The sequence below is a fragment of the Fomitiporia mediterranea genome (genome assembly GCF_000271605.1).
Source record: "Fomitiporia mediterranea MF3/22 unplaced genomic scaffold FOMMEscaffold_8, whole genome shotgun sequence".
Classification (NCBI taxonomy): domain Eukaryota; kingdom Fungi; phylum Basidiomycota; class Agaricomycetes; order Hymenochaetales; family Hymenochaetaceae; genus Fomitiporia; species Fomitiporia mediterranea.
In genome coordinates, this window is record NW_006760393.1 from 1818692 (window position 1) to 1835612 (window position 16921).

At 48.4% G+C, this 16921-nt stretch overlaps 5 protein-coding genes across 5 annotated transcripts; 2 read left to right on the forward strand and 3 right to left on the reverse strand.

The window, feature by feature from the left end:
• Positions 1 to 521: 521 nt before the first annotated feature.
• Positions 522 to 2333, reverse strand: FOMMEDRAFT_21671 (GTP cyclohydrolase I). The gene is made up of 4 exons (XM_007268464.1): positions 1659 to 2333; positions 1475 to 1584; positions 1060 to 1232; positions 522 to 985 (listed from the first exon to the last, which is right to left on the reverse strand). Exons 1-4 carry the CDS (start codon positions 2197 to 2199, stop codon positions 850 to 852), a joined length of 960 nt encoding a protein of 319 aa, XP_007268526.1. The 5' UTR covers positions 2200 to 2333; the 3' UTR covers positions 522 to 849.
• A 383-nt stretch (positions 2334 to 2716) lies between these two features.
• FOMMEDRAFT_126029 (cyclin-dependent protein kinase inhibitor) lies at positions 2717 to 11403 on the reverse strand (the record flags this gene model as incomplete). The annotated part of the gene is made up of 25 exons (XM_007268465.1): positions 2717 to 3122; positions 3194 to 3309; positions 3368 to 4061; positions 4122 to 4294; positions 4347 to 4624; positions 4681 to 4741; positions 4814 to 5033; positions 5098 to 5275; positions 5345 to 5578; positions 5626 to 5941; positions 5996 to 6191; positions 6247 to 6416; positions 6485 to 6710; positions 6785 to 7258; positions 7323 to 8440; positions 8490 to 9093; positions 9151 to 9339; positions 9404 to 9691; positions 9875 to 9952; positions 10033 to 10476; positions 10530 to 10706; positions 10760 to 10882; positions 10934 to 11079; positions 11129 to 11237; positions 11290 to 11403. 15 exons carry the CDS (start codon positions 11401 to 11403, stop codon positions 6009 to 6011), a joined length of 4443 nt encoding a protein of 1480 aa, XP_007268527.1. The 3' UTR covers positions 2717 to 3122; positions 3194 to 3309; positions 3368 to 4061; positions 4122 to 4294; positions 4347 to 4624; positions 4681 to 4741; positions 4814 to 5033; positions 5098 to 5275; positions 5345 to 5578; positions 5626 to 5941; positions 5996 to 6008.
• Positions 11404 to 11780: 377 nt separating this feature from the next.
• Positions 11781 to 12738, forward strand: FOMMEDRAFT_89934 (uncharacterized protein; the record flags this gene model as incomplete). The annotated part of the gene is made up of 6 exons (XM_007268466.1): positions 11781 to 11858; positions 11924 to 12215; positions 12293 to 12346; positions 12400 to 12419; positions 12475 to 12540; positions 12616 to 12738. 6 exons carry the CDS (start codon positions 11781 to 11783, stop codon positions 12736 to 12738), a joined length of 633 nt encoding a protein of 210 aa, XP_007268528.1.
• A 320-nt stretch (positions 12739 to 13058) lies between these two features.
• FOMMEDRAFT_135490 (uncharacterized protein) lies at positions 13059 to 13766 on the reverse strand (the record flags this gene model as incomplete). The annotated part of the gene is made up of 5 exons (XM_007268467.1): positions 13059 to 13132; positions 13183 to 13368; positions 13434 to 13486; positions 13554 to 13666; positions 13719 to 13766. The coding sequence occupies 5 exons, from the start codon at positions 13764 to 13766 to the stop codon at positions 13059 to 13061; spliced, it is 474 nt and encodes a 157-aa protein (XP_007268529.1).
• A 248-nt stretch (positions 13767 to 14014) lies between these two features.
• Positions 14015 to 16628, forward strand: FOMMEDRAFT_135491 (uncharacterized protein; the record flags this gene model as incomplete). The annotated part of the gene is made up of 6 exons (XM_007268468.1): positions 14015 to 14054; positions 14103 to 14165; positions 14226 to 14363; positions 14417 to 14455; positions 14655 to 15020; positions 15088 to 16628. 6 exons carry the CDS (start codon positions 14015 to 14017, stop codon positions 16626 to 16628), a joined length of 2187 nt encoding a protein of 728 aa, XP_007268530.1.
• Between the last annotated feature and the right edge of the window lie 293 nt (positions 16629 to 16921).

The following is a 16921-nucleotide window of genomic DNA, read 5'->3' on the forward strand; positions in this document are numbered from 1 at the left end:
ACAGCGGCCGCGTTGTATACACGCGTTCAGGATGGACACTCTCGTACGAGCTTAGTAGTAAAGGCCCTGGGGACTCAGTGGGATGAAATCTCACGGAATCTCGTACTGACGTCGATTCCGCGCGCACGGAACGGGTTAACGCCGATCAAAAGCCTGTACGTCTCTAGAAGCACAGCGGGCGTGTGCCTTCTTTTCTGAATCTTTGGTGCTTGGGCCCAAATGCTGTGCACCCAATCAAGGACCGCGGAAGACCGGACTCGGAATACTAATTTTTTGTGAGCGGCAGATAGCGGGGCTGGGAGAGAGTGCGCGCTCCTGGGGCTGGCTTCAAGCATGAACACCGGAGACATCGAGATGTGTCGTTAGCCGCAGTTCAGGATAGGAGGTCTAGGTTGTGTGTGCTGAGTATCTCGCAGCGTGTTGCGGTAATGCCGGAGTTTGCAATAAATAACATTCATTAACAATATGCAATAATATAGATCTTTATTATACAAAATTACACCTGCGTAACATAAACGTGCCTTTCTCGCTTGTACAGTCTCCACTCTCGCTAAACAGTATAAAACAAACTACAGCGTTGCCAATAAATGGTGGGAAGTAAAAGGGAGGGGAAAGTAATAAGTCATTATAAAACCAGGAGTTAGGCGAGTTGAATCGTAAAATGATTTGATGCGCTGAAGACCATGCAAATTGGGGTTGCCCGGTATTTCTGAGTTTCATGTAAACGTGTTAAACGTCTCTCTAGTGTGTCCGCAATGGAGTTGGATCCTTGAGCATGCAGTTGAATGGTGAGAATGAAAGCTTGGAGAGGAAAGTTTGCCAAGTCATGCAATGATGTGCTGTCGTCGTCTAGCGCGTCTTCGAGTTCATGAGAGTAAGAAACTCCTCGCGGGTCTTTTGCTGAGTGCGAAAACATCCAAGCATACAGGATGTGATGGTAGCCGAACCGGGCTTCTGCACACCCCTCATCGTCATGCACAAATGCCTGAAACCGCGGCAGGTGTCAGCACGATAAAATAGAAAACTAACATAGATCTCTCCAAAGTAGACGGAACTTACGTTGCCTCCATAACGACTGCCACGCCGCGAGGCTTTATGGCCTCCTCAACAGCAACAGCAATTTGTTTTGTGAGACGTTCCTGAACTTGTAGCCGACGGCTGAAGGTTTCAGCAATGCGTGCGAGCTTCGAAAGACCTAACACAAGTTTTCTTGGAATATAGGCAATCGTGACCTGAGTGTAAAAACGTGTCAGTATCCGCAGTGTTGGCTTTGAACGCGGCGTTAACGACACTGTGGGTATGTGTTGCAGAAACACGAGTAGGTATCCAGGGAGAGGGAGAAGCGCGTTACACGAAACGGTGGGGCGAATATAGTTGGACGAATAGACGAAAATGACGAAATCAATTTCCGAAACGAAGGAAGAGTGAAGAAGTGAATGAATTACAGAAAGTAGAAAATGACAGACGGACTGACTTTTCCGGTGAAGGGCACGAGGTGGTGTTCACATAAGGAGAAAATGTCGATGTCGCGGACAATAACCATCTCGTCATGGTCCTCGGGGAAAATAGCATCATTTATCACGTCTAAAAATGGTAAACAAAGGAGGCAATAAGCTTCGGAGTGGTAGCAAGGCGACAAGAAGCACAGAAGCATGAACCTGCCAATCGCTCTTCATAACCGCGAGTCATCCACATGAGAGCCTGAGCATAACGTTCAGGAGTTCGTCTCAAACCGTCGCGCTCTGGATCTTCGCCAATGCATTCGAGGAGCGTGCGGACGGCGCCGGCGAGCTTCTCTTCGCGAGCTTTGCGTTGTGCGGGAGTCGAATAGAGTCGCGAGAGAGTGGACTTTGCGGGCCAGCCAAGACCATTTGGATCCGGGAGAGGTGACTGGGTTCCTTTGGCCGTAAGAGGAGTAGACGAGCCTGAGAGCGGACGGAAGCCGTAGCCCTCGCGTTGGACATGCTGCGCGTGTGCGGCTGGACGGAGTGACGTTGACGGGTGATCGAGGTCGTGGTACTCATGCTCAGATTGTTCGGACTGCTGGGAGACAGATTGGTCGTCGCCATCGGCTGCTGCTACTGCTGAAGCATCGCTGTGCTCGTCGCCTTGAGGCTTGTCGTGCGAATCGGACGAGCCCAACTCGGCGTGCATGCGCAGCTTTGCAAGCGAATTAAGCACAGCGTCGTGGCTCTCCATGTACGATTACTACTGTAGACTAGGATTAGATTAACTACACAGCAGTATCAGGACGGGCTGGACAAAAAAGGCGAGCCTGGGAGTAGAAGAATGAAAAATTCTTGTCGGAAAACGGTGTATGCGCCTAAAGCGGCAGGGACGGGGCTGGAATAGGAATGTCGTATGGGCTAGCGTGTGAACGGATTGTGAGCTGGCGGAACTGGCTGGGGGCTAGTGGGAGGGCAAAAGCGGAAGGCTGAAAGAGCCGGGAATAATTAATTTTATATTGGCGTAGGCGGTTCGATCAGGTCGACCGCTGAGCTGACGGAGCTGCTGCCAGAGTGAAAGCGGCAGCCCGAGAGTGGCTGTGTCACGTGCGTGCATTTCGTGCATGAAATGGCTTTAGTGACCCAGTGTCGCGTTCAGACTCACTACTATCTTTGCAGAAACGATACCAACATGGCGGTCCATATCTTTTCGCCCTTCAAATATCGACCTCCTTTCTCTTCCCCATTCGCCTTCCCGCTATGCCCCTACCAAGTCCCTCGCTCTCCCCGCGCATCGCCCGCCTCGCCCCAAGGCCTTGTGGCCCCTCCGGCTCTCGGTCAAAGCACTTTCGTAGTGAACAAGTCGTTCTCTCTGACACCACCACAAAACCACATCCCATGTCTCTTTTTGAAGCCTGGAACGCGTCCAGACCAGCCGTTGACGCTGCTGAAGACGCAAAGAGTACAAGCCTGTATGCCCAGCCTGGTTCTCATAGGAAATGCACCTTTGCGAACATCTCTTTAGCTTGGACGATCTTGCAGTCCACTTTCTTGGATGTACTTTTCCTGCTATGGGGTCTGAATCCCATCCGGACAGCCTCTCTCGTATTGCTTACAATTATAAGAGGTCTCCTTCCGGCTTTCCGGGGTTACTCCCAAGCTCTAATATTGGACGAGGTAAATGCTCCCTTTGTTTCATAAAACATTTGATGCAAGTCAATTCTGACTTGAATGACTAAAATTTCAAGCTCCAAATAATCTTCACCTCGGGGGATTACGCGTCCGCTCGATTCGGGCGCCTCATACGTCTCGTGCTCAGAGAGTGCCTTCGTATGCTGGCCGAATCTCTCTTTGACGCCATTGCGTACGTAGATATGTTCTCGGACTCTTTGTATCAATGTTAAAATGTGGCCTTTTCGTAGTAACCATAATGAGAACATAGTACATAGTTCCATGCGGTTTCATATGGAGCAGCGTCAGCTGGAACAGCGTCTCCGTCTGGATTTACCAACCCTCGCCGATCCGACTGTGCGTGACCTTTTGCACGAGTCCGACCTTTTTGTACGGTCATTCACGGGTCTTGGCTATGGCTTCGGCCTCTTCTCCCCTCTTGATCTCGTGCGAGCTCTGTCCTCAGTTGCAGAGCTCGTGAGCCAATTCGTCATTCTGTATTCTGCCTCAAGAGTCTCGTCCCTTGCGCTTTTCCCATCCTTCTCCTCCGACCCCTCAGAGAAGCATTCTGTTTCTCACTTACCCCTCCTTGGCGCTATCCTTCTACCTTCGCTTCTCTCGCTACTAGCCTCATTTCTCCCCCGGCTTCCATTCTTATCCAATGAGTGTTCTGCTGCAGACGCGCTATACACTCCAGGAGAAGCACGTGAGTCAGAACGTGCGGAGCGCATGCGTTCAATGGCATATGGGGAACCTTTCCGTGCTGAAATCGCCCTATTTGGTTTGGCTCCTTGGATTCTTGATTCTTGGTCTTCTGCTCGAAAGCGAATCCTTCGGCTGGAAACTCAACAGGATGGATTGTATCCTGTAGTAGGTCTCGGGTCGGGCCTTAGGTGGCTTCTGACCCAAACAAACGTATCGGAGATGCTTGTTCTACTACAAAATGTTTGTTATCCATCTTAGACGATGTTTCGTATCAAACCTTGACTAAAGGAAATTTCCCAGCTTCCTTTCTTCATTTATTCTTCAACAAACTCTCTTGGATCACTCGCACTCTATCGCAATTCCTTACACTCCCTTTTGTTCAATGTACGGTCTCTGGTGTCCTTGTGCGAACGGGCCTTCCAGTCTATTTTCTACATGGGCGCATTCTTCGCGGCGATGAATATTGAGCCTAAGTACGTAGTCCTGCTTCTTCACGTATCAGCTATTAATACCTTCTGATCATAGGCTTAATCCCGAACCTGGTAGAGGGGTGAAGTACGAAAGCACAGGTAAAGGAATGAAGATAGAAGCCAGGTAAGGAATGCTTCTGATGATCGCTACTTCCTCTCTGCTTCGTTCCCTTCGGCAACCACTTGATCGGCTTCGGACGGCGTTTGGGACGTACTATCGGCCCTAAGTTGCTCTAAGGACGCGAGAATAACTTCGTGACCGCAGTATGCTGATCTCTTTAATATAGGCATCTTTCGTTTACTTATCCGGGAAGCAAGAAGCCAACTTTGAAGGTTTGTCCTTCCTTACTCTTTATACAATGTATCAAAAGCTTAAAGTGATTTGCAAGGACATAAGTTTCACAGTTGAGGCTGGTGAAACACTTGCAATAGTCGGTTACAATGGATCTGGTAAGCGTGCTTCTGGTGTGTTTTAGCGTTGGTCGACTTGAGCTTCTGATGGTCCTGGTCTTCTTATAATAGGCAAAACGACACTTTCGAATGTACTTCTCCGTATTTTCGACTTCGACGCTTCAACGTCACCCGATAAACAAACTTCATTATTTATAAATAATGTCGACATTCGCCGCATTGCTCCAGCGGATTATCATCGGCATGTAACAGCCCTCTTCCAGGTGTTTTCAAAGCTTAATGCAACGGTACGCGAGAATGTTGGCATTGGTGAGCTGGGGAGCCAGTTTAGGTAGTGATCGTCAATTCTCCTTTTAACGCAAACATCTGTAACTCTTGGTGCGAATTCTTTGTAGGGACCACCCAATCCGCGAGGCTGCCACACGTGCTGGTGCTGGACGGCTGCTAAATACGTTGCCGCGAGGCTTAGACACGAATCTGGATTGCACTGGTTTGGGTCTTGGTGCATTCGGCGAAAACCCATTCACAGGTGGTAACATCGAAAATGGACGACAAGGTCTGTCAGGAGGGGAGGTCTGTACTTCTCTTTTTCCCAGTCGCTTTCAGGTGTCGATGTTAACCGACTGCATGGTCTCACCATAGTGGCAACGCGTTGCTATCTCTCGAGCTTTCATGCGTGCACGCTCTGCTGATCTCCTGCTTCTTGACGAGCCGACATCTCATCTTGATGCGCATGCCCAAAACAACGTGCTCGAGGCTGTCGATACACTTTGCCGCGACCCCTTGACAGGCAAAAGGACTAAGACAGTTATAATCATCACGCATCAGCTGTCAATTGCCAAGCGTGCTGACAAGATTGCAATGTTTGAGAACGGGGTATGTATTTCCTTCTCCCGTACACCGCCATGCTCATTCGGCCTTAGACTATTAGCGAGTTTGGGACTCATGAAGAGCTCATGTCCCGACCAGATTCCCACTACGCATCTCTGTACCGTGCTACCGTCTGTTGATCAGCGGCTGGCGATATTTATAAAGAGAGTCCTATCCTGTTGTGGTTAATATTCCAACTTGTTTCAGTACTGTGCATCCGTTTGTCTTCTACCTCCTGTTTCACTATTCTCGCAAATAACTCTCTCAAAGCAATAGCCTGATTCGTTTACAATAGATTTCAGTCCGTCCTTAAATGCTAGCAGATTCCTCCTTACATACAGACTCGCTGTTTTTATATCAACATAGTTACTTTGTATCATATCTGCGTCAGCTACAAGTTATAAAAATAAATGAGTTACAAACCTTTTCACTTTTCTCAGATCCCTCGAGAAGAGTGGTCCAAAAAGGTTACAACACCTTCGTGGATGAAAGCATCGACAGAAATGGTTGTATCGCCGTCAGACGGATCATTGAGTAAAGTACACTGATCGTGCTTCCCGTAAACTCCAAGTAAAAGTCCAGTGTCCTTAACGCCTTGAACAAGCGAAGGGACCTTTATCTGAAAATCCTGATGAACGAAGTAAACGATGGGAGAAAGAATCAAGTATACACACCAGAAGATCCGCATCTAGGAATATGCCGAGAAGATTGTTCGCCTTCGCCCAGTCGACTGCAGCACTGATGCTCGATAATCTGCGATCGTCTACATCTTCGGGCCCAAGAGCGGTCTCATTTGGGGTACAGGCACCCCGTACACCACACTCTGATGCTAGGAATACAGGGTCTGAGATGATAGGAAGTTAGAGCCTTGTAAGGAAATGCAGATAGGAGAGTGGTCTTCAGAATTCTCACAATTGGGCTGCTTCCAGTTGAGAGCGGCACAGACGTCCGGGTTGAAGGAGCCAAATACGATACGCCGGTGAGGCTGGAATGGCAAGCCGTGATACACGGCCTTGAGTACCGAATCTACAAAATCGTTCAGGCCGAGTGTATGGCCATGAGCGAATGTATTCCGCTTCCGCGAGGTACAGGAAGAAAAGGCTAGATCGAGGTGCATGCCGAGGGAGGTAGGAAGAACCTTTGAAGAATTTAATACTCGGTTTCGACCATGTGCCCGACGCCTAAGCTTGACAGGTCTCGGACTGAACTCACCTTCATTAAGTCTCGCAACGGAATTAGAGCACTGGATAAAGTTTCTTGCCATTCCGATGCTGAAATCGATTTATAACTCGAGAAGTCTACCCGGCTTCCTACCCGCGAGCATATGGACTGCAATTGGGCCAGCGTGACGTCTGAGACTCCTAGATCGAAGTCGGGCACTGGGAGCCTCCATTTATTGTAAACCACGGGATGTAAGTCACGCGTCACTTGTATAGTGAGATAAACGTAGTCTCCAACTAGAGAAGATGTCGTTATAGTATGGCCGCCGGTTCCAGAGATAGAAAGGTTTGAGGGAGAGGTTTGAGTCATCCCAAGCGTCCTGAACGGCTGTGCCATTTTTGAAGATGGCTTTTCCGGCGAGACTGAGAACGGTGTTGCTAGTGATTTCCAATAAGTTTCGATTGCTCCGCCAACTTCCAAAGTAACGCCCTTCAGCGGAGTGATAATTCGAGCTTCGAAACGAATCTTAAATAGTAAGTTAACAAATAGCCATGAAGCAATATAAAGAGACCGCAATGGCAATGCTCACTTCTCCTATCATATGAAGCCGATGGTCTAAAATCGGTAAAACAAAGGCGGCATTTGTGTTGCTTAGCAGCATAGAAGATAGTGCTATCGCCCGGCCTATAGTCTTCGTGCCGAAGTTAGGACAGATGGAGAACTCGAGGTACACACTACCCAAGTCCGCGGTCTGAAAAGTGAAGAAATCGCGTTCATCTCGGAGAGGAATTGGTATGCTGTAAGGGGCCGCGGCGATGTCAGGTCTGCACGTCATTACAAGCTTGAAGAGAGGCGAGGGATGCGGATATTGGGTTGTTGAAACGTGCATGAATCGTGGCAACAAATGAACGGGCGAGTCCCTTCTCGACCAGCGAGAAAATGAGTGTCCGATGGATATATGGATCAAGCACGTTTTATCAATAAAACTGTGGCCATAGACGCGATAGGGCATAATTGGTGGAGGAAGGGATAATGAGGGTATTGCATCCAAATCTGCATCCGTCAAATTCTCGTCCTCTGCCATAGATGAGATGTTTGAGAAGACATTCGTTCGATACCCAATCCCGCCCGATCCAGGTGCCGCTCCCAAGAGTAGCTTAACACACTGAGGGTGGCCATACCAAGCGGAGTAGAACACTGCTTGCCGTCCGGTTTCGTCGGCTATATGCGCTCTGCTTCCTAATTCAAGCAATACGTGGACACAGCGGGCATGTCCATTTCGTGCAGCATGAAAGAGAGGGGTCCATTCATTGTATTTGTCCGGAACGTCCCACCCTTCATATTCTCGGAGAATCCGACAAATTTCAGCGTGCCCCTCTTGAGCGGCGATGTGAATAGGGAATTCGCCATTGGTATTCGGGATGTTCTTGGCATTGTGTTGCAGCAATAGCTGTACCACATCGACCTGTCCGACACGACAAGCCAATGATAGGGGGATCAAGTCATTTGCAGCCGTTGGTGGGCCAAGATCTGCGCGTCCCCCATTAAGGAGAATGGCCACGCATTCTATGTTACCTCGAAGTACTGCATACATTAACGGCGAATAGTTATCAAGGTCTAGAGATGATGGTTCAAGGCCTGTAGAAATGAGCCTCGAGCAAACAGCTCCATAACCATTCATTGCAGCGTAATGAAGCGGAGTTCTTCCTGTCTTTAATATTAATGGAGTTAGAGTATGAAAGACATGAAATTTCACCATAAACATCTGCGCGTCCCACCTCGATTCCCCCAGTAATACACATATTAACCAGGCGGTCCTGTCCCGCAATAGCGGCCTCGTGTAAACAAGTCCGCCCGTTGATGTCGTCTACGAAATGAAGATCGAAAGGCACAGATGGACAAGAAAGGATCAAGTCTGCAAGAGAAGGGGGTGCATCAATAATGACCTTCCAGAGAACGCGTGTAACATGTGCTTTGCTTCCTGGTTGGGCGAGTAGAGTGTCTGACTCCTGCACAAGTTCTCGTATAGCACGTTCATCACCCGCCTTAACTGCGTTCTGGAGGTTTGTCTCCAAGTCGCGGTATGGACCCATGTGCAAGCTGCGTTCCAGAGCAATCTGATGCGTCAACATCATGTCATTCACAATGGAACCGTCATTGCTTAATCCAATTGTCAAGTCGGTGAGATCAAGAAGAACTTGCGCCACCACGTCCGCCAGCTCGCCGATAAGCTTCCGATTGAACACAGGTTGCACGTCGACCTGTCGAGAAAGGTACAGCTCCTTTGTCGTGGACTTGGACCGTTTGTCCCATTTTTTCAAAATCTTCCGAAAACCGATAGCATTAATTTCCACAAATTGCTGCCGGGACTCATCAGTATTTGAATTTGTATAATATGAGAGTTTATAATTAGTTACCTGTAATTTTGCAAGATCACGTTCGAGGACACGGAAACCTTCCTCTACAGCTTTCCATTCAACATGATCCTTAGGAGTTGAGTCTCCAGTGGCAGGTGGCAGTCTTGAAGCAGCAGCCATCCTCTTCGATAGCAGTGTCTCCAATCTAAGTTTCAATTCTGCCTCCTTCTGAAGGTAGAACGAGTTTATCTGTATTGAAAATTAATGAACGGACGTAAGGCGAATGTTACAATGAGTAGGAATCACGTCCCACCTTCTCAAGTTCTCGCTCCAGCTTAAAGAAGAACGCTACTTTGTGAGCTTGGAAATGAGGGCCCCTATCTTCATCTCTTCCCGAGGCTGACAGCAATGCCAACGTCTGTCCATCTTGCAGTTCCAAGGCCTGCGTCCCTGGCGCAGGCGTATCACCAACGGCGAGAGTGGCAGCTTCCACGCTATTTCGACCAGCTGTCAGGGAAGACACGATCTTTTTGAGGCCCTTGTAGTCTAGATAGTAGAGAGACCATCCCGGGATCTGTTGTGCAAGGATTTGTTTCCCGAACTGCGAAAGCAACGAGGCGGTCGAATTGATTTAGCAAGAACCCCGATAGGCAATCGGAGGGACATGGCGAACCTTCATACCCCGAGCGCTATTGACAGCGGGCTAGGCGTTGATGTCAAAGGATGTGGCGACGATTCGACGGCATTCGTGTTTTAATCAAGGTATATGCATTTTGGCACGAACGTGCATCTTGTTGACGCACTCAATTCTAAAACACCCTGGTCGCGTGAGGTCACTGAGGCCAAGCGGAGGATCGACGGCCTCCCATTCATTCTTTTAAATTTTTATTCCTTCATCCTCGACCGCAAATCATAATATATTCGATAACACAAATACTATACTAAGATCTTCCTCAGTTGCCAAATAGCAGCAGGCATAAGCGTAACTGGACAACGTTCGTGTTCTTCTACGTATTGATGTACGCATCGGTAGCAAAACACGTACCCTGATGGGAGAGCCGTCGCGTTTGCAATCGGCCCCGAGCAAAGGGGGCACTCGCCATATTTAGTGTTGTCAACAATAAGTCCCTGAGGGTGTGGTTTGAGAAGCTTTGGAGGTGGGATCTGCGGACCCGAAGGCGTGGCTGCGACAGTTCGCGCTGGAGATGATGGTGAATACCACCATTCAAGGAATTTAATGAAGAAAATCGCGGTCGGTAAAAGCACTTTGAGCGATTCGAGAACTAGTCTGGGAGACCGCCAAATCAGACGGCGCAAGAGCGATAAGAATGTCTTTGGTCGGGGAAGTGAAGGTGACTGATTTTGAATGACTTTACGAATAGGCTGCTGCTTTCGATGAGTAAATCCGGAGTGTGGATAGAACCCAGTACATCACATACCATATCATCTGGGCCGATCCTTCGCAGATCGGTGCCTATCCACGACAGCCAGGGACGATAAAATGCAGAACGGTCGAATAAATAGGCGACGTTGTAACACATTAGCCATGTTTCAAACGCAACATTCAGCCATGGATATGCTTTCTTGTATGCTTCTTGAAAGCGAGCATGAATGTTCTGTAATAAGAAGTAAACGGACAAACCACGATAGGTAGCAAGAGTGGACATACGTTTTCACGATTTCGAGGATGGGAACGGTGGTCAGTTCCATCTTCGAATAGTGACGAGTCTACACCGCCTCCTACAGCCTCATAATAATCTTGAGACTTGGCCCGGAGATATGGGACAGCAACCTGGAAGAAATGAATTATAATGGATTTCCTTCAAGGCATACGTTCTCTTACCAGGAAGAAAAGAGAGCGACGAATGTCCTTTTCTCTCAGTTTACCCTCTCCAGTCGTGGAACCAACAGCTACCTTCGCTCGCGGAGTATCATAGAGTGGTCTTCGCCTACGTTTCAGCCCGTAGAAATTTTCGGCAAAAGAGGCAGCTATTTTAAAACGTCAATTAAGAACACCGAGTTAATGGTCTGCGCTTACCGTGAGTTCGCAGGTAATGCTTCTCGACAAAAAACATGAGCAACGCATAGAACTCTTCATGTCGATTAACAATGCGCAATAGGTAACGTGGATATCTTTGTGCGAAAACCTATATTCATAAGTCAGGGGTGTACATTGTATAGAAAATTAAATACACGTACGGACAGTACGTATTTCAAGGCGGGTTGGAGAAGATCCCTGAGCTGTTCCTGGGCAACGAGTTCGAAGAGAGAAGGTCTCGAAGGATCCGTTCCAATATCGTTGAAAAACTCCATGGCTTACAGCTTGAGTGGAATGAAGTCGTGTTCGTCTGTTAAGTCCGCTGTCCAGGGTTGCGGAAAAGAAATAGCATGTGCAGTGCACAACGTAAGAGCAGGTGCTTCCTTATTGAGAGCCCGAGACAAGTTTGCTTCCGTCGTTGAGCATTCCAGACTCGCAATGACTATGGTTACGGACTGCGTCAAACTCGGACGTCTGACAATTTGAATGATTTACAACTGTTGTGCTCGGACTCAGAGAATCAGATGAAACAAGCTTCGTAGTGCGCTTCCTTGTCTTGTGTTTGGCTTCCGTTCAGGCATACAAACGCGTGGCTGCCGCAAGGCCCGGCTCTCCCCACCTTTACCTTTGCTCGATACGAGGACGACGCAAGATGTTCAACGGTCTTTATTCACAACATGTATCACCTAGCGAAGCTGAAATGGCTGCACAGACATTATCCGAAGAGACGGTGAGTGTATTGGTTTAATTTTCTTTTTTTCTGTTTTTGTCACTCATGACCAATCTGCACACTAGACATACCGGTTTCCTGCTTTTTCTTCCAACGATGCCGTTACTCTTGGTCTATCTATTCGTAAACGCTTTCGAGGCTCTTCCAGACACGCTGCAAAAGGTCGTGGACTCGTGATAAAAATACAAACTATTGCTGGGCACGAGCTCTTTTCATGTACAGTTGGCGAGTTGGGTGCAGCGAGTTCGTTGGGTGATGTCAGCCTTGATGCATGGGCGAGCATCGAGGGCATGATAAATGTTGTGAGGCGCACAGGGCATTCAAGCTTTTATGTCGAAAAGGGAATTGGTGCAATGGGTGCGTTTTGTATGAATGACAATCATATTGGGATATGATCGCCAGGGTTCATCATCACTTTGAATTCTTGTCCGTAGGGAAAACACCGAAGGATATGGGCATTCGGGGTGATTATTCTGTTAATGGCGGTGGTCCGTATATCTTTCTGTCCTTGTTGAAGATTATCTGACATGTTTGGGAAAAGCATTTCCAATATGGCTTCAGGTAACCGAACTTTTCAAGACCTGAGTGCATGACCAATTTTTAATTATGCGTGTAGAACTCGCTTGTATGTCCCGTAGCCATTGTTGCTGCATATGGGGGGTCTAGTATCGATGACCATCGAGTGAGTGTTCTGCTATCGGCTTTTGCGTTGGGTACTGAGCCGCTGAGTTATCATTATTATTTTTGTTTTCTCCAGTTGGTCGTCACTTCAATTCGGGACTACCTTACTAAAACATTCAACTTCAAGGGCGAGCTAACACAGTCTCCGACAACTTCAGTGAATCCGTCAATGGGTCGTCGTGGAAGCATGGTACGATAGCCAGTTTCACTGTCTTGCTCGTTTGTATCATTGTTGTATTCATGTCGCATTTTTCTAAACCTTCTTTCAATTGCTGCAGGAGTGGGTTCAGAATCATGCGATGACGGAAGCATATCCCGTGCAAAGTATGCGGGCGCACTCTCCTTTTGAACCTAATGATTACGGAGAATAATCAAGTCTTGGGTTTTCTAAGGGTTTATATTTAGAAGAAATTACTCTGCAACTTTGAAAATACTCATCCGAATCAAAACACGACTGATGAACGAACTAAACGATTAAGTGAAGTTTACATAGATCAAATAAAACCAGTCAAAAAATCATTATTCAGGAGATTCTGCCTCTGCATCTGCCTCTGTGTCGTGACGTTTCGGGGACCTCAACAAGCGGATTGTCTCTGTTTTGCATTGTCAAAGATAGACTATGCACTATACTCAAAATGCTCACCATGACGAAGGAAGATTTGGCGTTGTCCTTGAAAAGATCCAGGCTCAGCCGCGGCATCTGGCTCACGCAGCTCGTAGTTTGCTTCAACATAAACATGGGCACCCCTTTGAAGAGTCCGCAGGTACTCGAAACTCTGAGGCATGAAGCAGTAAACGTGATGCCAGCTGGTCCTGGCAGACGGACGAGCTAAAATAAACAATTATCACCAGACATTATCATCTATGGACCATTCAGCACAACGATCTGCTTACAGCCATCGGGATTTGGCGGCGGAGGCGGGTAATTCGTTGTCGCAACGACGTACCTTTAGAAACAAAGATCGTCAGTGTGAAGCACAGTTTAGACACCACCAACAGCAAAAATACACGTACGTGACGTACTCCTTGTTGGTAGCAGTAAGCTTAGTCTCGGGTTCTCTGCCAAGACGACCAACGAGTGTTAATTTCGCAACATCATGAGAGCGACGCGCGGTGGTCGAAAACAGCTACAGAATTAGCTGTCAGAACGCGTCAAAAGTCCGCTAGTAACAAGCATACGCGCTGAGATGCACCATCGACGCGTGCGGCACGAAGTAGATTGAACATTGTCGACGTAGGTATTGAGGTCTCACTTTGTCGTTGTCGAGTTGAAGATAGTAGCGTAGTAATAAATTGTGTGTCGCATTTTCTACAGCTGACGTAACAGAATCTCACGTGACACCAAACCTCAACGCTTCGTGCCATGCACCGACTTCCTTCTTGTAGACCACTTCCGTGCACAGCTCTTTGTCTTGTGTCTCGCCGACATTCTTTAGTGTACATACGCCCATTTTGTTCCTTCCTTGTGCATCAATATGTCTCGTCACCGGGCAGTTAGAAACATGAACATTGAGGGTGAGCCTCTCAAACGTGCATACACTGACCTTGCTAAATCCTGTATAGAGGAACTCAATGACGACGCCTTCTCCGAAGAGGAGGGATTTGAAATGACCCCAGATGAGCAAGGTTGGATATTTGTCTTGTTTAGTGCTACATTCTGCCTATTAAAGCCTATTTTTTTGTCAGTGCAATTCGAGGACGCCTTGGATAAGGTCTACGAGATCGTGGGAGACGAAGCGACCACAGGGGTTCCTGATTCTTTCGTGAAGCAAGTTGTATACGATTGTTTCTTTGATGTTAATCAGAGCATAGATATAATACTGCGTAAGTTGCACTAGGGACATCTGGACAAATTTGACAGCTAATTTCATCCACAGAGGAGAAAGCGCGGATAGATGCAGCTAGAGAGCGAAGAGGTGAGCTCTCGGTCCTTCCTTTCCCATTTCCTTTCGGATTTCCCCTCCCCGCTCCTGGTTCCCATGCGTTGTCCACCATATAAGGTGTGTGTATGTGGTGGACTCGCCGCACGATAGAGCGAAGGTGCTTGTTATCTTCTATACAATCCCAATAATTTCGTATACCACCCCTTCGCTGATACACTTGCGGATTATCAAGATGACAGAGGACTTCCCATACGTCCTCCGGGTGAAGAGGGCTACGAGGAGTATTACGCGGAACTTGGTGGCCAAGCATCTGATTATCTTGTACCGCAATCTACTGGATTCACTAGGCGGCTGTCAACGATTTCCGAGAGGACGGAGGGGACGGAGAGAACTCCTAGAACTCAGAACAGTGGGCCCTGGCCGTCCCGTCAGGAACTCCTTGCAAGCCGACGTCCTCCGTCAACACCAACGACTAGTTCATATGGCCAAGTTCTGCATCCGTCTGCTAGTACGTTTGGACTTCGTCGGAAAAGTGGCGTAGAGGGAGGTGATGCACGCTCGGACTTGACTACGTCCGAAGATTATGGCCAGGTCATAGGTAAGCAAGCCAGCTGCGTATATTTTCCGATCTTCCCATCGACCCCATTCATTTTCTTCGCCTATAGATAACGAGCGAACAATCGATCCAAACGACATTCATCCGTCGCCGTCGCTCTCAGCTATTCGTCACTTAGAAATTAGGACGCCGAGCCCATCGCCCTCAGGTGTGAGCAGTGTTCCAACAGTTCAAGCTCCGCCACAAGGAAAACCATATCAAACACCCGGCCCTAGGGTCCGTGGTCATGGGACTAGATCGTCTTCATCCATCAGCTCACTCTCTGCTCTTCGCCAGGCTCCTCCGGTTGCCACTGAGCGCAGTCTGCCCAAGATACCGTCTTCCAAACACAGTCAATCCGAATTAGGACATTCACAAGCTTCATCCAAGGGCGGAATGTCACAGATGGAAGCTTCCCCAAAGAAGTCGAAGCTTGCTTCTCTTGCGAGCTCGCGCAAGTCAAAGCCGCCTCCCAGCGAGTCGAGCGCTTCATACACTACAACGGAGACGATGGCAACATATCCAGAGCTGCGCCCGAGATCATTAACAACTGGATACACGTCTATCCCTGGCTCCTCCCTGGAGCGACAAGGCGATGCTGCTAGCCGCGGGAGTGCATCGGGTAGCCCTGGACAGAAGATAGATAAGGCAAGGATGAGTAGAGAAGCTGTGACACATAGTTCCTTCGCATTGCCAGTCCAATCGCGGCTGTCACCCACGGCTCATAAGACAGCATCGTTGCAATCCATACCATCAGAAGCACCTTCAACACCAACTCGGCCCCTTTTAGCAGTCGACCCCGGAAAGATAGAAGCGCCAGAACATCCCGAGGACGAACCACACCTTACAGAGATACCAACATCGGTGGCCGACAAACCACCTCTGTCCAAGTTGGCCCAGTTAGCTCAGGCTAAAGCAGCAAACCGCGAGCATACTACACGAAAAATACAAAAGCCGCGTATTCTGAATCCGCCGTTTGCAGAGACACAGTACCTTAAGCCTGCTTACAGTAACTCCTCCATGACCACTGCGATCACGACATATACTCAGACTGTAGACAATATGGTTGCAATGTCGCGTGCGGACCTGCCACCCTCATACCCGCCGGACGGGAAACAATCTAAGTTAGCCCAAAAGGCAAAGAATTCTAATACCAAGCAGAAATCTTCACCTGCTAAAGACGCACAACGTGAGGCATTGGAGAGAGCGAGAAGTCATGCGCAAACGCTGCTTCACAATGGGAACCTGTCAGCCGAACCATCACAATTTGCTTCACTTCTTGTGAATGATCGCGGGTTGGTCAAGCAGCCAGGTCCTGATGGCGATGGAACTTACGGACAGAGAGCGGAACAGAAAGCAGAGAAGAAGACCCAGGAACGTCTACTTAGACGGATGCGCAAAGAGGCTTTACTACCTATGCATCTGCTGAATCCAACCGTGCTGAAGTCGACAGCTTTTACATTCGACGTTCCTAGTCCAGATGATGTCGTCCTGAATGCACGAAAAGGGACGGCGCTTGATGCAGCTCGTCGCAGCCAGCCTCGTTCTAGACAGCCTTCACAGCCAGCAAGTGAAGCACGCAGCCATGCCGCGGTAGCATCGGCTCGGTGACAATGGAGCGGGGATTTTACGTTTCGCTTAGATTATCTTTTTTTTTTCGCCGTTCACCCATTTTGTTGTATTGACCTACAGACGATTTCGCTTTCTATTGACTTTTTATCTTGATGTTATTTGTGCTGATTTATTTTACAAGCTATCCGAGAGCGAGAGAAAGCTGAGAAGGCGAAGAATAAGCAAGTGCAAGGTGTGAAGTCTGGTGCATCCTCTGTTGCGACATCGCGTGCAGCGTCGCCTATCCCGCCTTCTCCGACTCCAAAAGCTGCGAATAAAGCTGGCATCAAGAA

Excerpts from the sequence above, each read along its gene's own strand:
- FOMMEDRAFT_21671 (XM_007268464.1), bottom strand. The coding sequence starts at position 2,199 with ATGGAGAGCCACGACGCTGTGCTTAATTCGCTTGCAAAGCTGCGCATG. Across the intron at positions 1,585-1,658 it reads TTATGAAGAGCGATTGGCAG|ACGTGATAAATGATGCTATT; the intron begins GTTCATGCTTCT and ends TACCATTTTTAG. Across the intron at positions 1,233-1,474 it reads TCGTGCCCTTCACCGGAAAA|GTCACGATTGCCTATATTCC; the intron begins GTCAGTCCGTCT and ends TTTTACACTCAG.